A 22,287-nucleotide genomic window follows, 5' to 3' on the forward strand; every position below is an offset into this window, starting at 1 on the left:
TCTCGGAAAAAAAAATAAAACCAAGGCAGCATCATTCAGCCAGGGGGGGGGCGGGTGCCTCCCCCTACCCCCCCCCCCTTATGGGCACCCATGGTCGTCTCCCATAGCCTTTCCTGTGCTCTTTAAGACAAAGTCCATCAAAATAATCCATATAAAGGGGGATAGAATACAACCCTGCTTAACTCCTGAAAATACAAAACCAGCTGCTAACCTCATTTCCTACATTAACCGCAGCAGCGTTATTCGCGTACACAGCACGAATTACTTTAATGTATTTGTCTGATATATCATACAAGGATAAAACCGTTACTAAATCTCTTCTATCAACAGAATCGAACGCTTGCTCATAATCTATAAAACTGAGGACCAAAGGTGTTTGAAAACTCAGGTACTCCTCAATTATTAGCCTAAGAGTGAAAATTTGGTCGACACATCCTCTACCTTTTCCAAAACCACACAGTTCTACTCTTATAACTTTACCTACTGCATTTCTCAGTCTAAGAAGTATAATAATACTAAGTAATTTACTACCTACAGAGACCAGACTAATCTCTCGATAATTATCACACTTACTTTTATCACCTTTCTTATAAAGTGGCTTAATTAAGGTTTTCCTAAAATCGTTAGGTACTTCCCCTTTTTCAAATATCATATTCATAATCTTCAGTAACTTATTTCTAACTTCAGGGCCACCATATTTAAGAAACTCATTTACCACCCTATCAGCACCTGCAACCTTATTATTTTTTAATCCTTTTAGTACTGTCTCTAAAATTCCTCCTCACAAAACAAATCTTCCTTCACATCCAAGATATCACAAAGTTTTTCATTTTCCTCTATATCTTTTCCTGCAACTCTATCTCGGTTAAGCAAATTCTCAAAATGTTCACCCCTCTCTTTAGTTTTTCCCTTATCACTAATTGCGGCCCCGTTCCTATCTTTAACTGGGCCAAATCCGGATTGACTACTCCCTCTCAATTTGTTAACATGCCAATACAATATTTTATTTTAACAATATTTTTTTATCAAAAATATAATATTTTTGATAAAAAAAACAGCTGTTTAAACAGCTATTTTTGATCAAAAACTACACTTGCCATGGGCAGTGCTTTCCTGTGGCGGTAACACTTTTGAGAAAACCTAGTACTCTTGGAGCATTTTTTCCACAAAAAAGAACAGTTTTTCTAATATAGGGGCAAAAAATTGTCTGCGCACATAAATATCGCTATCATTTTTTTCTTTATGGTTATTTTTCTTCCATTTTCCCATTTCAAAAATAGACTTTTATGTTTATAATACATACTAGTTATTCGAGACATTTGGAAAAAAAAAATTTTTTCAGCATGAAATTACGCAGTCAGCTCAAAGTCATTAGTATTTAAGCAGAGCATATAGTTGATTTGGGGGGGGAGGGAAATTTTCCCCTCCAGACCATGCCTCCCCCCCCCCCCACTATCCTGATGTGTGGAAGTCATCTTAAACAAAAGTAAGAAAGAAGAAAAATGCACGGGAAAATGACACTTCTTACTGTCATTTAAAAAATTGTTTGTTACCTTGCAGCTTAAAGCAGCATTTTAAGATTAATTATTTCCAAGCCAATTTGTGTGAAAATTTTTCAAATAATACCCCTCAAATAAACCCCTATGCCTTCCCAAGGCCAGAACAAAATTTGCACTTTACTGAAAAAATATAAATCTTTTTACTTTTATAACTTTACTAAATCAAATAATATTAACATTTTGATTACTAAATATCAGTATATGTATATTAAACTGACAATGCACATTCATTTGTATTTTTTCAGTAAGATGCAAATTTTGTTCTGGCCTTGGGAAGGCATAGGGGTTTTGCCCCCAACTTATGTTAATTTCTTCTCGTTTGAGTTTGACTCGGTTATTTATTGTAATTTCTGCCCGTTTTGGGTTTCATTTATTTATCGATGCTGATTTTTGGTAGTTTCACGCTTGGTAGATTATTTGATTTTATTTTTGCTCATTTTTTGTTTAATGGAGTTCTTTACTTTTCTTTGAAACCTTACTTTGTGGAAAACGGTGTTATTATTAATTTCTGTTCGTTTTATATTGACATAGTCTTTTCGGAGAAAAAGAAAATAACAATTTAAATCTTTTCGTTCTTTAAGACTTTATAGTTTGGCCTAATATTTGTATGCTGGAGAAAAATTTTCAGCAATTTTTAACAACCTACACCCTTTTAAAAATCTGGACACAAATAGTACTTTTTAATTTAGTTTCATACCTCCTCTAGTTGACCTGAAATGGAAAACTTGATACCATTCGCAAAAAAATCTGTTTACTTCCTTTGATAGCTTAGATACACTTACGCTACTTTGATTTGGTTAAATTTTAAGAGCAGAAGTAGCCCCGAAAATTTGAACATAATACCCTCAGTCGTTCTTGGGATACTGCTGAGATGCCTAATTGGGAATTGGCGTTATCACAGTGCATTTTGATTTTATCTTAAGGCAACATTTAGTTTTTAAACATAATGGGCGAATGGGAGGATGGCAGTGGAAGGGGGATTAGTTGCCCTCCAATCACTTTTGACTATTAAAAAGGGCATCAGCCCTTTCTATTTTCAATCGAATGAGCCCTTTTCGAAGTTCCCACGACAACTCCTTCGATACCGAGTTCCCTGGTCTAAACAACAATAACAACAAAAAATAATACATTATACCCACATCTATCTTTACTATAAAAATGTCAAGCCTGCCAATCACTTTCGACTATTAAAAAGGGCACTAGGCCTTTCGATTTCCAATCGAATGAGACCTTTTGGAAACGACAAAGCTTACTATAAACACCTTATATGCCCCCAGGGCATAAATTACAACCCTTACCCTAAGGTCTGTTAGGGTGGTTGTCATCCTCTAACACCGAATTTCCAGAACTTTCAACTACGTTAAACAAAATGGCTATTTAAAATTTTGATTGGATGTGTTTGGGGAAATGTTGGGCGAGAGAGAGGCGGTAGTCCCTCTCCAATCACTTTCAACTATTGAAAATGGCACTAGACCTTTCAATTTCCAATCAAATGAGCCCTTTTGAAGTTTCTACGACAACGCTTTCAATAAAAACCTTATATACCCCCAGGGAATAACATACAACCCTGGCCCTGAGTGCTGGGGGGGGGGTGGTTGTGTCATTCTCAAAGACCTAATTTCCAGAACTTTCTACTCTATCTATAAAAACCTTATATGCCTATATGCCCTCAGGGCAGAACTTACAACCTTTGCCCTTGGGGCTCTGGGGGGTTTGTCATCCTTAAATACATAATTTCCAGAACTTTCAACTATCTTGAACAAAATGGCTATCTCTAAACTTTTATTGAACGTCTTTGGGAAAATAATGGGCGAAGAGGGGGGTTAATGACTCTCCACTCACTTTCGACTATTAAAAAGGGCAATTTTAATTTCCAATCAAATGAGCCCTTTTTGAAATTTCCATAACAACTTTCTATATAAACTTTATATGCCCCCAGGGCACAACTTACAACCCTTGCACTGAGGGCTCTGAGGGGGACACTTGAGTCCCCCTCAATTTTGATTGGATGTGTTTGGGGAAATGATGGGCGTCGGGGTGCTAGTTGCCCTCCAATCACTTTCAACTATTAAAAAGGGCACTAGCCATTTGAATTTCCAATCGAATGAGCCTGTTTTGAAGTTTCTACGACAACGCCTTCTATAAAAAACCTTATATACCCCCAGGGCATAACTTAAAACCCTTGCCCTGAGGGTTGGGGGGGAATATCCTCCTCAAAAACATATTTTATGTCTGGAAAGCATCTACGCTGAACAAAATGGCTATCTCAAAATTTTGATTGGATGTCTGGGGGAATGATGGGCGTGGGAAGGGGCTAGTTGTCCTCCAATGTCTTTCGACTATTAAAAAGGGCACTAGAACTCTCAATTTCCAATCGAATGAGCCCCTTTTGAAGTTTCTACGATGACCCTTTCCATATGAAGTGCCCTGCTCTAAAGGAAAAAAATAATAAATGATCCATTGTGCCAACATCGTTCTTATATGCCCTCAGGGCATAGCTTAAAACCCTCGCCCCGAGGGTTGCGATACGAAGTGCCCGGGTATGGAGGAAAAAATACAAAAAAAGACATTGTGCCCACATCGTTCTTTACTTAGGCAGCGCTGTCGCGCTGCCTATGATTAAAAATAAGGAATGGTCGTATGTCTACTCTTCTTATTCTATATTTCACTAATTCATTATCCTCTGTGTCACTTGCTTTGCTATTGGGAGCTTTCTTTAGGGCAGCCGCCTGACTTGATATATTTTTTTTTTAGTTGGTTAGGGTTTTTTATTTACTACACCAGCAGTATGTACTTCATTTTTGTGCACGTCAATTATATGCTTCCTTTTAAGAAGGTAAATATATGTCGTGGTAGAAACTCCCATATCCTTTAGAGACACTTTGCAGAAGTTGCACCTGATACTTTCTGTCATTCCTTTTTCAAATGGGATACAGAGAGAGATAGCTTAGAAGTTTTAGTTGGAACATCCAAGTCGTCATCAGGTGATGACAAGATGACATCATGCTTTTCTTAGCACAAAGGTTGATTTTAGGATTTTTTACAAAATTAGAAGCACCTTCCAGTAGCCTACTATTTTAAAAATTGCACCTCCACCCAAATATCTGACCTCCTTAACCTCACTGGTATAACTAGGAGGAAAGGGAGCAATTGCCTCCTGAGCTGTTTTGTTGGCACAATAAGCCGAAGAATCTTTCTGCTTATAAAAGCAAAATGACATATCCCAACTACGGTTTCATACCAACTTAGACCATTTGAAGCACAATATTAATTTTTACGGGAATTAGTTTGTCTATAATTGCTATTTATGAGACAGATACATGAAATAGTTCACCGCTTAGTGTTAATTTTTTTAATTTCTTTTGCTGTATAGTAAAAAATACTGTGTTCACCGGAAGATTGGTATCCTACTGAACGAGAAAAGTATATCAGCATTTTATAAGAATTTGTCCCTTCCAGAAAATCAGCTAGTTTCAACTCTAGACTTTTCCTTGAAAGTATTTCTATTGATTTTAGAGATGATTTTAGCAACATGAGAAAAAGTATATTTGCCTATCTTGTCATGTTGATGCAATAACGATTTGCTACTAAAAATTTATTTTTCTACCGGACAAGACTTCAATACAATTACATTGCTCTCTGACTAAGCATTTAAGAGAATTTTACAAATTAATAATCAGTATTTATCATGTATAGGTCAGCACGGTAATCGTAGCAAGCCAATGTTATTTAGCAGCATAAATTCCATAAAAACAGTTAGATTAAAGTTCTCGCGGCTAAAGGTGCAAATTATTTCCCATGTAATGTAGGAGACAGAGGCCCTACCCCTACCACTAGAACCAGGTTACACAGTAACAAGTGATTTGTTTATATCCTGCTTCTTCTGGACAGTAACTGTGCAACTTTCCTGCTCAATTGATGGAATAATATACTGTAAGCAATACGTCGTTTTAGTGGAATTAAACTGCACCTTTACCGTCTTAACATTCAGGGGCGGATCTAAAGTAAAATCTCTGGCGAGGCCTAATGTGACAAAGCCACCAATCTTGGAGCAGGAAAAAATCTTGGAGGGGGGAGCCGGGAACTCCATGGATTCACCTCTGCTAACACTTACGCAAATACCTACTATCATCTGACTCCAAGTCCATAATTCTGCCTAGCTGAAACTATCAAGCAGCACTATTTGATACGCTTGACAGACCTAGTTTCATCAGTTTACTTACGTTCCATTTCTAGAAGTCGTATGAGGCGTAACCACGTTTCTACACAATTTCAAATTGTGGTTTAAAAATCATTTTGTAAGTTCAAAATCCTCAAATATCTCATTCTCGTATCACTTAAATAAAATCAGAAACAGAAGAAAAACAGGTAGGAAAAAAAACAGAAACAGGACGAAATAGCTATTATAAAAACAGAAACAAAACAGAACAGGTAAATAAAAAACAGGTCATCTGTTTCTGTTCTGTTTCTGTTTTTTTGCATAAGCAGAACAGAAACAGGTACTTTAAAAACAGAACAGAAACAGAAAACAGAAACAGTGCCCATGCTTATTCCCAAGCCCAGAACAAAATTTGCACTTTACTGAAAAAATATAAATGTTTTTAATTTTATAACTTTAATAAAGCAAATAATATTAACATTTTGACTACTAAATTTCAGTATATGTATATTAAACTGACGATGCACATTCATTTGTATTTTTCAATAAAGTACAAATTTTGTTCTGGGCTTGGGAAGGCATAGGGGTCAAAAATATAATTTCTATCTGGAAATCAACTACCCTGAACAAAATGGCTATCTTAAAATTTTGATTGGATGTGTGTGGGGGAATGATGGGCATGGGGGGGGCTAGTTGCCCTCTAATCACTTTCGACTATTAAACAGGGCACTAGCCACTCCAATTCCCAATCGAATGAGCCCTTTTCGAAGTTTCTCTGACGACTCCTTCGATACGAAGTGCCCGGGTATGGAGAAAAAAACAAAAAAAACACATTGTGTCCACATCGTTCTTTACTCAGGCAGCGCTAGCGCGCTGCCTATGGTCACAACCATATATGAAGTAATAAGTGACGTGACTTAAGATCCAACACCGATTGTGTACTAATATATATGACGTAATGAGTGACGTGACGTAAAAATTGAAAAAATCAATTTTTATTTTATTTTAGTTTCAGTTCAGAATCGATAAAGTTATAAACTGCAAAAACATTTATGGTATTTGAGCAATAATTTTAATCTTGTAATTTAAACTGGAAAAATACCTGAGAATTTTTAAGTTAGTTTATTTTTTGTTATCAAACAGTTCGTGGTAACGAACTGTAAGTAAGTAGTGACCAGGCTCAATGGTAACCAAAACTCTAGAAAAAGGTATTTTATACCAATAGATACACCAAAAGAATCAGATTTTAAAATATAATACAAAAGAATGCTGATTTCAAATATATAAGTTTCATCAAGTTTAGTCTTACCCATCAAACCCTACTGTCGAGGTTTCAAGCTCCTATCATCAAGTTTAGCCCTATCCATCAAAAGTTACGCGCCTGAGAAAATTTGGCTGAATTTCGAAAAAAGGGTGAAAGACCCCCTAAAAGTTATAGAACCTTAATGGAAATCACAACATCATATTCAGCGTATCAGAGAATCCTACTGTAGAGGTTTCAAGCTCCTATCTACAAAAATATGGAATTTTGCATTTTTTGCCAGAAGAAAGATCACGGATGCGTGTTTACTTGTTTTTTTGTTGTTGTTTTTTTTTTTCAGGGGTGATCGTATTAACCCAGTGGTCCTAGAATATCGTGGGAGGGCTAATTCGAATGGAAATTAAAAGTTCTAGTTCCCTTTTTAAGTGACCAAAAAATGGAGGGCAACTAGGCCATTTTGTTCAGCATGTTCGAAAATATGATAAGTATGTCTTTTAGGATGACTTAATCCCCTGAAGTCCCCGGGGGGAGGGCTGAAAGCTATGAACTTTACCCAATGTTAACATATAGTATTGGTTATTGGGAAGTATACAGACATTTTCAGGGGTGATTTTTTTTGGTAGTGTGGGGGGGGTTAGGGGTTATGTGGGAGGATCTTTCTACGAAGGAAGTTTTCATGGGGGAGGGGGAATTGCTCTGAAGGGGGCGCCCGGTTTCCCAGCATTATTTAAAAAAAGATAAGAAATTAAATTAAAAAAACAAGTTTTTCAACTGAAAGTAAGCAGCAACATCAAAACTTAAAACGAACAGAAAATATTACATATATGATTGGGTTCACCCCCCAGTCAATACCTCGCTCTTTAAGCCAAAGATTTTTTAGTACTTTCATAAGAGCTATATATGTATTAAAAATAAATGAATATAGAAGTTCGTTACGTAAGTTAATTCGTAATTTACATATATTTATTACTAATAAAAACGTCCGTAAATAAAATTAAACAAGTTTCGAGAAGGCCATTTAGCCAAATAAAAGTAAAATTAATATACAAATTTTGTTTTAATTTTTCATGTACGGTTAGCAAAAATCAAATTATTCCGTATATGAAAGGGGCTGTCCCCTCCTCAACGCCTCGCTCTTTACGCTAAAGTTTTTTATTGTTAAAAAAAATTAGAGTTGTGAGAAACTCAAACTTTAGCGTAAAGAGCGAGGCGTTGAGGAGGGGACAGCCCTTTTCATATACGGAATAATTTCTGTTCGTTTTAAGTTTCAACGTCGCTCCCTACTTTCAGTTAAAAAAAACTTGTTTTTTTATTTATTACAATAAAGAACGAACTCTAGCCTATACTAACTGAAAAGCGTGCATGGGTATGTGGCACATAAAGATCCACATATTTAATCAAAAATGGTGTTATTCAAGAGGATCTTATGCAGTAGTTACTAATAGAAGTTTTGTTTGGACTTTAATCAAACAGTTCGTGGTAACGAACTGAATAGTAGGGGCGATTCGTCTCAATAGTAACCGAAACTCTAAAAAACAGAATTTTGATATCAATGGATACATCAAAAGAATTGGATTTTTATGCTGATTTTACATATGTAATCAAGAATGAGCATCTAGTCTAGAATAAGCATCTAGTTAAGTTTCACCAAGTTTAGCTTTACCCATCAAAAGTTACGAGCCTGAGAAAATTTGCCTTATTTTCGAAAAAAGGGAAAAACACCCCTAAAAGTTATAGAATCTTAATGAAAATCACGCCATCAGATTCAGCGTAATAGAGAATCTTACTGTAAAGGTTCTAAGCTCCTATGTGCAAAAAAGGAGAATTTGTATTTTTTGTCAGAAGAAAAATCATGGATGCGTGTTCATTTGTTTGTTTTTTTTTTCACCAGAGGTGATTGTATTGACCCAGTGATCCTAGAATGTCTCAAGAGGGCTCAGTCAAACGTAAATAAAAAATTATAATGCCTTTTTTAATCACAAACAATATAGTAAAGAACGAGCTCTAAATCATGGTTGTAGCTGTAGCTGCAATCAAGTAAAAGACAAACCGAAGCCCAAAGTAACTAAAAGTTTAAAACATGTCTAAAAAAATCATAATTGCAGTATTTGGCACAACCTAGTGAAAGGCGAACCAGAGCCCATAGTTACCAAAAAGTGAAAAAAAACACGTTTTGAAAACTGTAATAAAGAACGAAATCTAGGCCATAGTAACTGAAATGTTCAAATAAATTATCATATGCATAATGATGCAACACATATAGATAGGATATATAAAGAATGGAAATAGTTCAATATGAATATGGACATTGGTATTATGGTTGTAAAGATATCGGAAACCCAGTAAAGAACAAACCCCGTCATATAGTAACTAAAAGTTAAAATAATGTCATGGTTGCAGCTCTTGCTGCAACCCAGTAAAGATGAACTGCAGCCCAAAGTAACGAAAAACTTAAAAGCACGGTTTGAAAATCCAGGTTGCAGCGATAGTAGTAACCAAAAGTCCATGTTTAAGGACTTTTTTTCATTTTCTATTGCTTTTTTAGGGTTCAAAGCTTAGGGTGCTTTGATAAGTTCATGCTCAAATTCTACTATTGATGCTTGAAGGCCATCTATTCTTCAATACAGTCTTCTGGCTACATTGTTAGTAACAAGATAGAAATATAGAATTAATCAAGTAAATGGAAGAATGAAAAGAATATATACTAGTAAAAATAAAGTGAGCAATCATTTATCTGATAAAGTCTCACTGTTTTATGTCTGTGTATTTTCTTAGGTAATTAAAAATTCAGCTTTTGTGTCCATATTTTAAGCAAATTTAAGGATGTACCAGTAATATATCAGGAACAGGCAATAGCCTTAAGTTGAAACTTTCAGGGTAAGTTGAGACAGATTTTCAGCTAACCAGAAGACACTGTGTGCATACTACTACTGATAATACTGTTACTACGATTACCGCTACCAGTGAGAATAGTGGTATTAAGGTGAAATTTTCAGAGAATGTTTAGAGGGGTGTTTCAACTAAATCAAAACGCATTATATGCATAAAGATTTTCAAATGGGCATACAAGCAATATCTTAGGTGCAGCTTAGAGAATTAGCTTGACACTTTCAGGGCATGTTGAGGGGACATTGAACTAAAAACCAGGCACTATGTACATTTTACCAATATTGCTACAGCTACGACTGCTACTTCTATTGAGGTTAAGGGGGTAGGGGCAAACTTTCTGGGAATCTTTAGGGGGAAGTTGAACTAAATCAAAACGTACTATGTGCATTCAGGTTGCTGAAAGGATGCACGAGCGATTTCTCAAGAACAGCTTAGAGTAATAAGTTGAAACTCTGAGGGCGTGTTGAGAGAGATGTTGAACTAACCAAAAGTCACTCTGTGCAAACAGCTGCTACTATTACAGCTACTACTTCTACTATTACCACTACGACTACTATTGCTTAGCCTAAGAGTGTGAAGAAAAACTTCCAGGGAATCTTTAGGGGGAGGTTAAACTAAATCAAAACATACTCCGTGCATGCAGGCCACCGAAAAAGTGCATAAGCAATATCCCAGGAATGGTCAGAGGTATTAAGTTGAAACTTTCAGGGCATTCTAGGGGGGGGGACACTGATCTAGCCAAAAAGTACTGTGTGCACACTACTACGACTAAAACTGGTACTGCTACTAAAACTATTACTGCAACTGCTACTACTAATGCTACGACTACTGCTAGTAGTATTCCTGAAGCTAAGGGTATTATTGTGAAACTTTCAGGGATTTTTGAGGGGGTGTTAAACTAAATTGAAAAACACTATGTCGATTCTTATTATTTAAAAGTCGTAACAGCTATGTCCCAGAAACAGCTTCGAGTATGAAGTTGAAATCTTCAGTACATTTTGAAGGGGATGTCGAACCAACCAAATGACAGTATTTACACACTATAGAGTATACACTCAGCTCTCTCATATGCTTGGGATTTTAGGCACAATTCTTCCGTAATATTTCAAACATATAAGCTTATCAACAAATTACTCTTTTCAAAAAGGCCCAATGATGAACTTGACATGTCCCAATATTGTCTTGAACAACATCAAATTGTATACTTGTTCCTTTCAACTTCAAAATGCGTGATATAAAGTAAAGAACGAATATTAAAGCCCATAAAGACACTAAAACTTTGTAATAAAATCTTAGTTTCCTAGAAACCATCATCATCCATTTGAAATTAATTTAAAATGTTGCCTTGGGAAAGGTTCGAACTCATGACCTTAGGATAAAGAGACCTATGCTCTACCCACAGAGCTCCCGAAACTTGTGTGTTATGAAAGATAATACACTTTGGGACAATATCGAAAAAGTTACATTAAGGAACTAACTGTAGCCCACAGTAACTGAAGTAATAAAATGAATAATTATATAGATGATTATTTTAATTGTTTACATTAACATACGATCATTGAAATTACAAACCATTGCATACATTAGACTTGGTTAGCTACTTGATTGTTTGAGGTCCGTCTCTTACTATTTCAAAGAAGAAAAGGCCGCAGGCTTTTTCCTGTTTGTAATCATATAGCCTAGGACAAACCCCAGTTGCAACTGGCGTCATCATAAAGTTTTACTATAATATTCTAAAGAGTCCAAAGTAGTTATTCCAAAATAGTCTAAGTTTTAGTAAAAGTTTACATTAATCCGGGTTGCAGCGGTAGCTAGCAACCTAGTAAGAGACGATCACGTCCAATGTTAAGAAATGTAAAAACCCATAGTTCCTAAAACAGGAGTCAGATCAAAACAAAAAGTACACCATTAGAACCGCCTTGTCCGAAAACCCTGTAAAGGAAACTTTCTGTCCCTTGGCTTGAACAGAAAGGGAAATATACTGGCTTGAAAATCAAGAAAAGTGGCAGCTACTACAACATTCTGCCTAAACGGGATATTTTTTTTTCTCTTTTTTCTTGTTTTCCACAGATAGTTTGGCACTGGAACATCGTAGAGAGTTGTTCAATGGCTCATTTTAAAGGAAATTAATTGGGTTAAAAATCTTTTGTAACTAAAATAAATTATTTCTAAGAGAGAATAAATTTTTCAATTAAAAACTGCATTTTTGATGTCTTCATACTTTACATTAAAGAACGATCTTTAGTCCATACTAACTGAAGTGTTATAAGGAATCATTATATAGATGTTATAATATATAACGAGCTCTTGTCTATACTAACCGAAATGTCTAATATAAATATTATAAGAAAAGTAACTTTTGAAACGTTTCTTCTCTGTGGTTCAGTACCATTTCTTTCTGATTTTGCTACTTGATTTTCTGTTTTCAATTCCAAGTTTCTTCATTATTCTATAAAGGGTTGATGTTCCTTTTTTATATAATTAAGGATCATTAAAAATGTAAAAAGAAAGGATAATCCGAGAGTATAAGACCATCAGAAATGTTTGTATCAAACAGTTTGTGTTAACGAACTATAAGTAAGGAGCAACGCGGCTCAATAATCAAAAGTTATGAGCCTGAGAAAATTTTCCAATTTGAAAAGGGACGAAAAAGCGCCAACAATTGATCATACTGAAAATTACACCATGAGATTCAGCAGATCAGAGAACCCAACTTTAATGGTTTCAAGCTCCTATGCAAAAAAACGTGCAATTTGGCATTTTTGGCCAGAAGAAAGATCACAGCAACCTCCAAAAAAAATTTTTTCCGCAGAAAACCATCACCCCAGGATAATTATCACACATATTTCCCCCTGAATAATTCCAGATGTTCATTAGAAAGTAAAGAAAACTTTATACAGGAAAAGAGGAAAACTACCATTAAAAATCAGCAGTGAAGACAAAGCTCTTGGCCGGGAAACTCTTCCCAGGAAATTTTCTCCCTAATGAAAATTTTTCACAGAAAATCTCACTCCCTCGCAAGAAACTCCCTCGCAAAAAATGTCTGTATGTTTCCAAAAAACAAATACTGTCTGTTCTTAACGGAGAAATAGCAAAACTCAGACATTTCCCTAAAGACTGTGGGTGTGGTCTTGTCATCCCTAGAGCCATATTTTTTGGACATCGGACACAGGACCAACAGCCGTATCCAGGACCTTTTTTGGGAGGGGGGCGGGGAGGTTGTTTTTCTTTTGGGGAGAAGGGGTTAAAAAGGCTTTAAAAACACTTCAAATATGTGTTTTATGTATTTCTATTGCGTTTTTATATGCTGGACAAACATTTCCAACTTTCATTCAGCCTTCAGGTAAATACAGAATTAATTCTAAGGAATGAATGGGGGAAGTTATTCTTATTTTGATATTTAATCCTTCTTGATTTATCGGAATATTTCTGATCTACACTCTTATTATGAAAGTAAAGAATAACAGTAAACCCCCAAAACAAGTACAATTTAGTCCATATAAGAGGGGGGTCCTTATCCTCCCCTTCTGTAGAGCAGCCCCTGCCCTAAAATTGTTTTGATATCTGGTCCTTTTGTTACCCCTTAGGACATCTTATTGACATTTTAGAGTAGCTATTTAGTCCTTTCTCTTTGGCTTCTCAATTTTGTGTGATGGATCAATTTTTCACGAAGGAACTTTTCGAGGAGAAACACTTAAACACCATTTTCATTTTCCACTGTCATTTTCATTTGATTTTGGAAAATTGACTACAACTGTAACCCCCCTCCCCTCAATATTTTGACGAAACTAACCCACTTGCTTATTATAGAACTGTTGACATAGATTTTAGGTTTAACATCTTAGACCTATACTCTTCTTTTTTTGAACATTATGACAGTACTGTCAAAGTGACGTCATTTCTGTTATGAATCCAATTCAAATTATTTGAAAATCATAGCAGCGTATACAGAGTAACATCATTTTTTTACAAAAACATCATAGCTGGAAAAAAAATGACAACGTCACTAAGTCCATAAAAGAGATATATCTCACAGTGACGATTATTGTAAAACAGAACAACTAACCAAGAAGAATGTTTATAAAAAAGATTCTAATCGTTGGCGGCACAGTAGCATTTACTGGATTTGCAATCTTGTGGGGTGTTAGAAAATATCAAAAAGCAAAAACAGATGAAGTAGAAGAACAGAATTTTCTTTTCAATGAAAAGAGTGAGGATAAAGCCGTTTGTGTAAATATCGAAGATCCAGAAGATTATATTTATCCTGCAGCTTTTGGAAAAGCAAACACAGATGAAGTAGAAGAACAGAATTTTCTTTTCAATGAAACGAGTGAGGATAAAGCCGAATTCCTTGCGAGACGTGGGATTGAAACCGCAAACCTTCGGTCAGAAGGTGCAGCCTTATCCACTGCGTAATCGCAAGGTATTATTGACAATAATTCTTCAATAACTTTATTAATTTACTTTGATCAAGTTTTTTTCGTTTTTTTTTCTCTCTTTTCTTTTCCACGGATAGTTTGGAACTGGAACATCGTAGAGTTGTTCAATGGCTCATTTTGAAGGAATTTACTAGATCTAGTGCCATTTGTAATGATTTTTTTTTTATTTTATCAAACAGTACGTGGTAACAAACTGTATAGTAAGAGCGGCTCGTCTCAATTGTAACCGAAACTCCAAAAAACGGAATTTTAATATCAATAGATACATAAGGAAATTGCTACGTCTAGTGCCTTTTGTAAACAAAATAGTTTTTAAAATAGAATAATTTTTTTTTTTACCAAAAAATCCAACTCATCGGATATACCTGTAGTAGCTAATGTTATTAGCATCTTATTGCACACGAAAATGGAAATAGTATTTTTAACATTATAAAAGCATGTAGTAAAATGCAGCAATTCTTTTTGGGTTTTAACAAAAATCTGATTTGTCAACTGAAACTAGGTTAATTCCTGAAAATATTGAATAAAATAATTTTATTTAGCTGCAAACTGCAAAAATATTTATGGTGTCCGAGCAATAATTTTAATTTTTTAATTCAAATGATAAAAAAATCTAAAAGTTTTTTAATTTTATATTAAAAGACGATCATTAAGAGATCAAACCATTGCATATACTGGACTTAGTTAGCTGCCTGGTTCTTTGAGGTTCGTCTCTTACTATTCCAAAGAAGAAAGAAAGCCTTAGGATTTTTCCTGTTTGTAATCAGGATTATATCCGGGTTGCAGCGGTAGCTAGTAACCTAGTAAGAGATTATCACGTCCCATAGTAAAAAATAAGATAGCCCATAACTCCTAAAATTAGATCCAGGTTGCAGAGGTAGCTAGCAACCTAGTAAAAGACGATCACGTCTCATAGTAAATCTGGGTTGCAGCGGTAGCTAGCAACCTAGTAAGAGAAGAACACATCCCGTAGTAAAAACTAAAATAACCTTAACTCCTAAAAATAGAGTCAGATCAAAACAAGTACACTATTAGGACCGGCTTGTCCGAAATCCATATATATAGAAAACTTACCGTCTCTTGGCTTGAACAACAAGGAAATTATATTGGCTTGAAAATCAAGAAAAGTGGCTTCAACCACGATATTCTGCATAGACGGCATCTTTTTTTTCTTTTTTACAAATCAGCATCGCATTTATTCCAATTCTTCTTCTGCGCCCGCCTTCTTGTTTTTTGAATATTAATGTTCTGTGATGGCTATAGATGAAAAGATAGTCCAAATGATCGCTAATTGGATTTCCTGTGTATATTATGACGGGAAGACAGGGAATGGATCTACACGACAGAACATGGTCAATATTGGATGTATGTCCACTAGAATGGATACATGTAAAATGCAAAGACTTCGGCCAGATTTGAAAGGAAGTGGGTAAGCTATTTATAAGAATGTCAGAGTGGATATTGTCTTTTTCTGGATCGCAGTTGAAATCACCAGCCATAACGCATTTTCTCCCACTATGCTCGAGAGATTCCAGATGTCGCCAAAAGGCATCAGATGCTTTAGAAAACTTTGTCAGCGAGATAGCATGATTATAATTCGTAGGCATATATACATTTATTAACTCAGTACCCATAGCAAAAACAGACAAGAAGTTATTGCTTTTAATTGACAGCTTCGCTGTTAATTCTTTCCTTGTATATGTTACAAGGCCTCACGACGGACGCTTTGCCGTCAACTTAGCAAGCTGTATGAACAGGTTGTGCGATTTGGATCTATTTAAAAAATTTGAATTCGATCCAGAGATCATACGCTCCTGAATGAATAGCATATCGTATAGTTGAAGGAGATCATCCAGAGTCTTTTATTTATTGTACCACCCGTTAATATTCAGGCTTAGAGCATTTATAGAACTATTCATGATTAACTCTAGTTTTTCAAAATTTCTTTTAGTTTCTCACATTTTAGGCTGAAGCATACATGTGGTTCATTGTATGAGATACATTTGGGTTCTGCATTACCAGGCGAGTCCTTACTACTGGTGTGAGATCCGGATCATACAGCACATCTGGAATCACTTCTACAGCTTTCAATAAGGTGGTCGAAGTTTGGCACCTAAAGCACCTTCGTGGGGCTTACTTGTACTTAACCACTCGGAATAAATCATATCCCAATTTAAATCCGCTAGAGATTGCCATGTTCAATGACTGCCTATTCTTGAAAGTCAGTTTGACAGTCTCTGTTTGGCCAAAGCGCGATGCTTCCTCTATGAGGTCAGGGTTGTGTACTGCCAGTAAACTTGCACCTATGTCAGTAGAAAGACCCCGTATAACGCCAAATAGTTTTTCTTCTCTATGTTTACATTTGATATTGTTTGGGCTACCGTTCGGTAATTTTGTAGAGAGAGCGATAGGGGCCATTTTTCTTTATTTTATATAAAGGATTGGTACAGTCAATTATAAATTAGGAATATGCAAGTTTCATAAGTGTCAAGGCTGTAGTGATATTTGAAACCCAGTAAAGATTATAAATTATATTATATTAAAAGTTAATTATAGATTAAAAGTTGATATATTACGTACATTTTTTTAAAGTTGCTTTTCCCGGGTATGGTGTCATATTTGACTTACTTAAGTGCTTGATTCTCTGAAATTCGTCTCTTACTATTCCACCTAAGAAAAAACCGTATGCCTTTTCCTGTTTTATATAATCTGGGTTGCAGCGGTAGCTTGCAACCTAGTAGGAGACGATCACGTCCAATACTAAGAAATACAATCGCCCATAACTCCGAAAAATAGTGTCACATCAAATCAAGAAGTATGCTATTAGACCCACCTTGTCCGTAATCCCTATTTAGGAAACTTACTATCCCTTGGCTTGAATAACGAGGAAAATATATTTGCTTGAAAAACAAGAAAATTTGCTTGAACCACGATATTCTGCCCATACAGCGTCTTTTTTTTCTTTTTTTTCTCCAGAGCTAGTTGGGCACTGGAACATTACATAAAGGTTCGGAATAGTTCATTATAAATGGAGATCGTGCAAGTTTCGTCGGTATAATGGTTGGAAAGATATCTAAAACCTAATAGAGGACAAACTACGGCATTTTGGTTGCAGCTCTAGCCGCAACCTACGAAAAGGCGAACCGTATCATAGTAACCAAAAGTAACAAAATGTGTTTTGAAAAACTGCCTAATGAAAAAAACTACCAACTGAAAGAGATTCGAAAATCGTAACTTTTGTTTGTTAATCTTAAAAATAAAATTACATAAAGGATCGGTATTGTTCATTATAAACCGGGATTATGTACGTTTTATCAGTAGAGATAGCTTAAATTATATTAAAGGATCCCACAATCAGGGTTGCAGCGGTAGCTAGCAACCTAGAAAGAGACGATCACATGCTATACTAAGAAATACAATAGCCCATAACTCCTAAGAAATAGTGTCATATCGAAACACAAAGTACACAATTAGAGCCACCTTGTCTGAAATCCCTCTATGAGAAACGTACCGTTCCTTGGCTTGAACAACAAGGAGAATCCATTGACTTGAAAAACAAGGAAAATGGGTGAAAGCACGATATTTCACATTGACAATATCTTCGTTTTCTGTTTACCCTTATCCCAAGTTAGCTAGGTGCTGGAACATCATAGATAGCTCTCTAATGGCTTATTTTAAAGGAAATTGCCAGATCTACCTGCTTTTGTAATTAACCTATAAATTCAATACTTTTACAAATGACTACTTTTTCATATCCAAAACGACATCATAATCGTAGGTTGTAACCATATGTGACGTAAATAAGTGAAACCTATATTACGATCTTAGCCATAATGTCAGAGTTACTGCGGTAGCGGCAACCTAGTATGAGACAATCACGTCACATGCTTAGAAGTATATCAAAGAACGATAAATACAAGTTCAAAAAGGGAGAAATCCCTTTTTTAGACAGCGATAATTACATTCACAAAATATACTGGCTATTTTGATCACATGTACACTGACCGTCATTAGCAGAAATCCTGAACGCTCTATTAAAGAACTAACTAAAGCCTTTAGTAAACGATTACAAAAAGCCAGAGAATGTTTCCTGTTTGTAATTTACTTTGGCAAAATGATTTTCTTCAAGTATTTTACTTGACGAGAAAAGTTACAGCTAAGAAAAATGGAAAAGTTAAACCAAACGTATATTAAAGAACGACGTAGAGCTAAATAACGAATCGGTAAAGTTCAATATAAATGGTGACATTGGCGTTACGGTCTTAGTGGTGTTTAAAACCTAGAAAAGGACAAACTACTCCATAAAGTAACTAAAGGCTAATATAATAAAATCATCTTTTGAAAAGTGATTTCTTAAAGGCCAAACTATAGCCTATTTTAAGGGAAATTTCAAAATAAATGATTTACATACATGATGATGCAATAAACAACTATCATAATAAAAAATGAAACATGAAAATGAAAATGAAACTGACTCCTAATACTACTACAATAATTGAACTAAATGAAGAATTTAAGTGCATTCAGGTTGTCAAAATCAAACGCAGATGCAATAACTCAGTAGCAGAAATAGACATTGAGGTGAAACTTCCAGGGCAAATTAAGGGAGGTGCAAACGAAATCAAAAGGCACTATGTGCATCCAGATGGTCAAAAAGACATATTTGCAATATTTCAAGAACGGCTAAGGGTATTAAGTTAAGACGTTCATGACACAATGAAGGGATGTTGAACTAAATAAAAGACGTTACGTGTATCCATAACTGTCAAAAGCGTTTATCTGCGATATCTCAGGAACGCCTAAGGGAACTAAGTTGAAACTTTTACGGCATGTTGAGGGGGATGGTTGATTAACATTTGTCAATATTCAGGGTTGTAACATGGTTGTGGTCAGAATGGCTTCAACCCTATAAAAGCCGAAGAGATTATGCAGCTTCTCAATCCATATATTTGAATAATTTTCCACGAGCTATGCATCTAAAGTTCTATAGTACAAATATTAGCAAAATTTTGTTGCAAAATTCTGTCCAATAAATAAATAGCAAGTCAAAAACTTGATTCTTAAGGAGAAAAAACAGAAAATGTTTCACAACTATTCCTTATATTACCCAGTAAAAAAAAGACTGCTTCAAGCAAAAACGAACAGATTTTAAAAATCTTGTTTCAGGAAAGAAGTTACTCAAAGAAAAGTAAAGATGTGCATTAAATCTACGACGAGCAGAAATATAGTCAAATAGTAATTCAAGCTTAAACAAACATAGATAGCTATAAGTACGTGAAACCAACCGAACAGAAATTAGAATAAGTAATCAAGTTAAACATAAAACGAATAGAAAAAACAGCAAACAGGAGTAGGGCGAACGCCGTCTATGTCTTGTAAAGCCCAGAACGTCATTGGTACTTTAAAGCAACAAAATACATTTTAAAAGTTTTCTATTTTATAACATTAATAAATAAAAAATTCTGAGACTTTCAGAAATGAATATCAATATATATTACACTGTCAATGTCCATTTCATCATATCTTTTCAGTAATCTTGGCTAAGATGATGATTTTATCCTCTTTTCTTACTTTTTGTTGATATTATGACAAATAAAAACTCACAGCTCAAAATAAGTTTTTTTTTCAGTAAAGCCCAAGTGACGTTATGGTCTTAACAAAGCATGGGAGATGTTAATTCTACCTCTTTTCGCTGCAGTTTCTATTCATTGGGATTCAGTAATTTAGTGATAGTAATTAATGTTCGTTTTACACTTGAATTCCTATTTCACTTTATTTTCACTTATCTTGGGTTTAATGTACTCCTTTACTCTTCTTTTAAAAAAAATTGTGGAATTTATACAGTAAAGAGGGTTATTAGAATTTAAAAAGAGCTCAAATACGGTCTTTCGTAATTTCAAATAAGAGGATATAAAACCCTATGAAATATATTCATGAATTAGCTTAAATATTTTTTTAAAGAAAATTTTGAAGGATATTAGCAGTTTATTTGTGAAATAAAATATTTTTTCTCAAATAAATCCACTAAATCACAAAATGAATCGCATAAATCCCATTTAAATCACAAATCCAAAGAGAATTATCAAAACTTGCAATCTCAAACAATCATCTAAGGTTATTAATCATTTAAAATACACCCAATAATACTAAAGGCTAATTTCAATGATTCTACTATACCAAAGAGAGAATAGACCACTGTTGCCAGAAGAGGCCCATCTGCAATATTTGGACTTTTTTTCACGCTTTTGCGCATTCAATTTTTAAAATCAGCACATTTAAAAAAGCGAACCTAGTTGAAAAATTAGGTCTTCTTCAGCTTATTTTAGCCAAAAAATTTCTGCTTTTGTTGTATTTAGTTTTTTGCTGGTATGCTATCAGCTTTCTTATACAAAGTATCTCGTAACACTGGAAAATTCATGTTAAAAACATTAGTTACTAAAGCAAAACGAAAGTAAGCTTGCCAACAAACCTTAGGAGAAGGGCTAAAAAAAGAATTAGTCAAATTCTCAACATTGAAAAGAACTTCTTCTTTCTCTTTAATATATTGACTGAAAACTGGAGTGACTTCTTCTCCAAATAAAGCTTGATTGTCCTTCCATATCTGGCGTTTGACAACTGTGTCACATTCGTTGTATAGCTCTCTATCTTTCACCTGATGGAAAATTTTTGAAATGAATAGTGGAAACACTAAAAAACAAGAAATTAACAAGATTTACCTAAACTCAAAATAAATGGGCTTAACTTTAAATAAAAAAAAAAGATGAATTTTATTCACCGTTCTTATATGGACTTAACATCGAATATAGCATCTGAGTTCACTAATAATTTCACTTTTAAAATAACATATAGAAATTGTAAGGCCTAAATAACTGCACAGATTACACCACTACACCATCAGAAGTAAACAAAAAGTAACACAACACAAAACTGTTGGCGATAGACAAATTCTGATTTTTTTTTTCTGTTCACCATAAAAAAAATGCACCTAAAACCTCAGACAGTTAGAATTTTTTTTTAGAAAAAAATTGCTTAAGTTTTGCGAAAACAGAAAAAAAGCTTCCCTAAAAACATGATAATTGCGGGTGACGACAACTTCCTAATTATTTTTTTTTCTATCTATATTTAAAAATCTATATTAGAAATGCATTTTTCTATTTTTCTGCATTTTTATGTTTCCAAGGCATTGAAAATGAAAAATCGCAAACTTTCACAAATTTTGACTGTACACTCGACAATCGTCATCAGCAACCACGATCTCAAACCACGACAAAAATTAAAACGAGTTTTTATTATTTTGGCTATGTTCTTTAACTTTACGAACCCAAGGAACGACTGTGAAGAATGAGTAGAAACGAATCCAACTGGACAAGGTATTGTACCAGTTCCTGGCACTTAAAAACATGGTTTTGACTGTAAGAGAAAATTGTTGAACTTGACAAGTACTCAAATTCATTAAAGATAACTATTGTAAAGTACACATAATGGAGATTTTGAAACTTTACCAATTTCTATAAAAACTAATTGCCACTTTATTTTTGATAGCCCAAGAGTAGATGTTGTCTGTGAACCATCTAGTGGCAACCATGTGAAAATGCCAAAATACAAATAACAAACGATAACTTAACAATGGCTAATAATGAAAAACATTAATAAGACTAAAAGGTATATTACCTTACGTTTTTTCTTAATCATTAAGGTAGCTAAAACTACCTTTCAAAAGGACTAAAATATTTCTTAATTCAAAGAACGGCGTCGATTTTCAATTTCTACAGCTTCGTTCTTAATCGGAACTTTTGGATCATAAACACTGAAGTCCCCCGTACCCAGTTCAGGGCCATATTTTTATGCAGTTTTCAAAAAACCAGTCACGAAAAACTAGTTTTTAGGTAGATGTGTCTAAAATCTAAACTTACTTCATTAAACCAAATAGTATTCAAGCCCTTCTCAAAACCTGCTCTTGGAGGGGGATACATATATGTC

The 22,287-nt window shown here is 34.7% G+C and overlaps 1 protein-coding gene across 1 annotated transcript in view; it reads right to left on the bottom strand.

The window, feature by feature from the left end:
- The window catches only part of NELF-B (negative elongation factor B), a 93,993-nt gene that overhangs the window by 56,584 nt on the left and 15,122 nt on the right, over positions 1–22,287 (bottom strand). Inside the window, exon 3 of the mRNA XM_089105720.1 lies at positions 20,777–20,959. Within this exon, the coding sequence (XP_088961846.1) occupies positions 20,777–20,959 (183 nt within the window). The remainder of the gene's footprint in view (positions 1–20,776; positions 20,960–22,287) is intronic.

Source organism: Artemia sp. Qi Xiang Cuo, chromosome 20 (genome assembly GCF_049724085.1).
Source record: "Artemia sp. Qi Xiang Cuo chromosome 20, ASM4972408v1, whole genome shotgun sequence".
NCBI classification, from domain to species: domain Eukaryota; kingdom Metazoa; phylum Arthropoda; class Branchiopoda; order Anostraca; family Artemiidae; genus Artemia; species Artemia sp. Qi Xiang Cuo.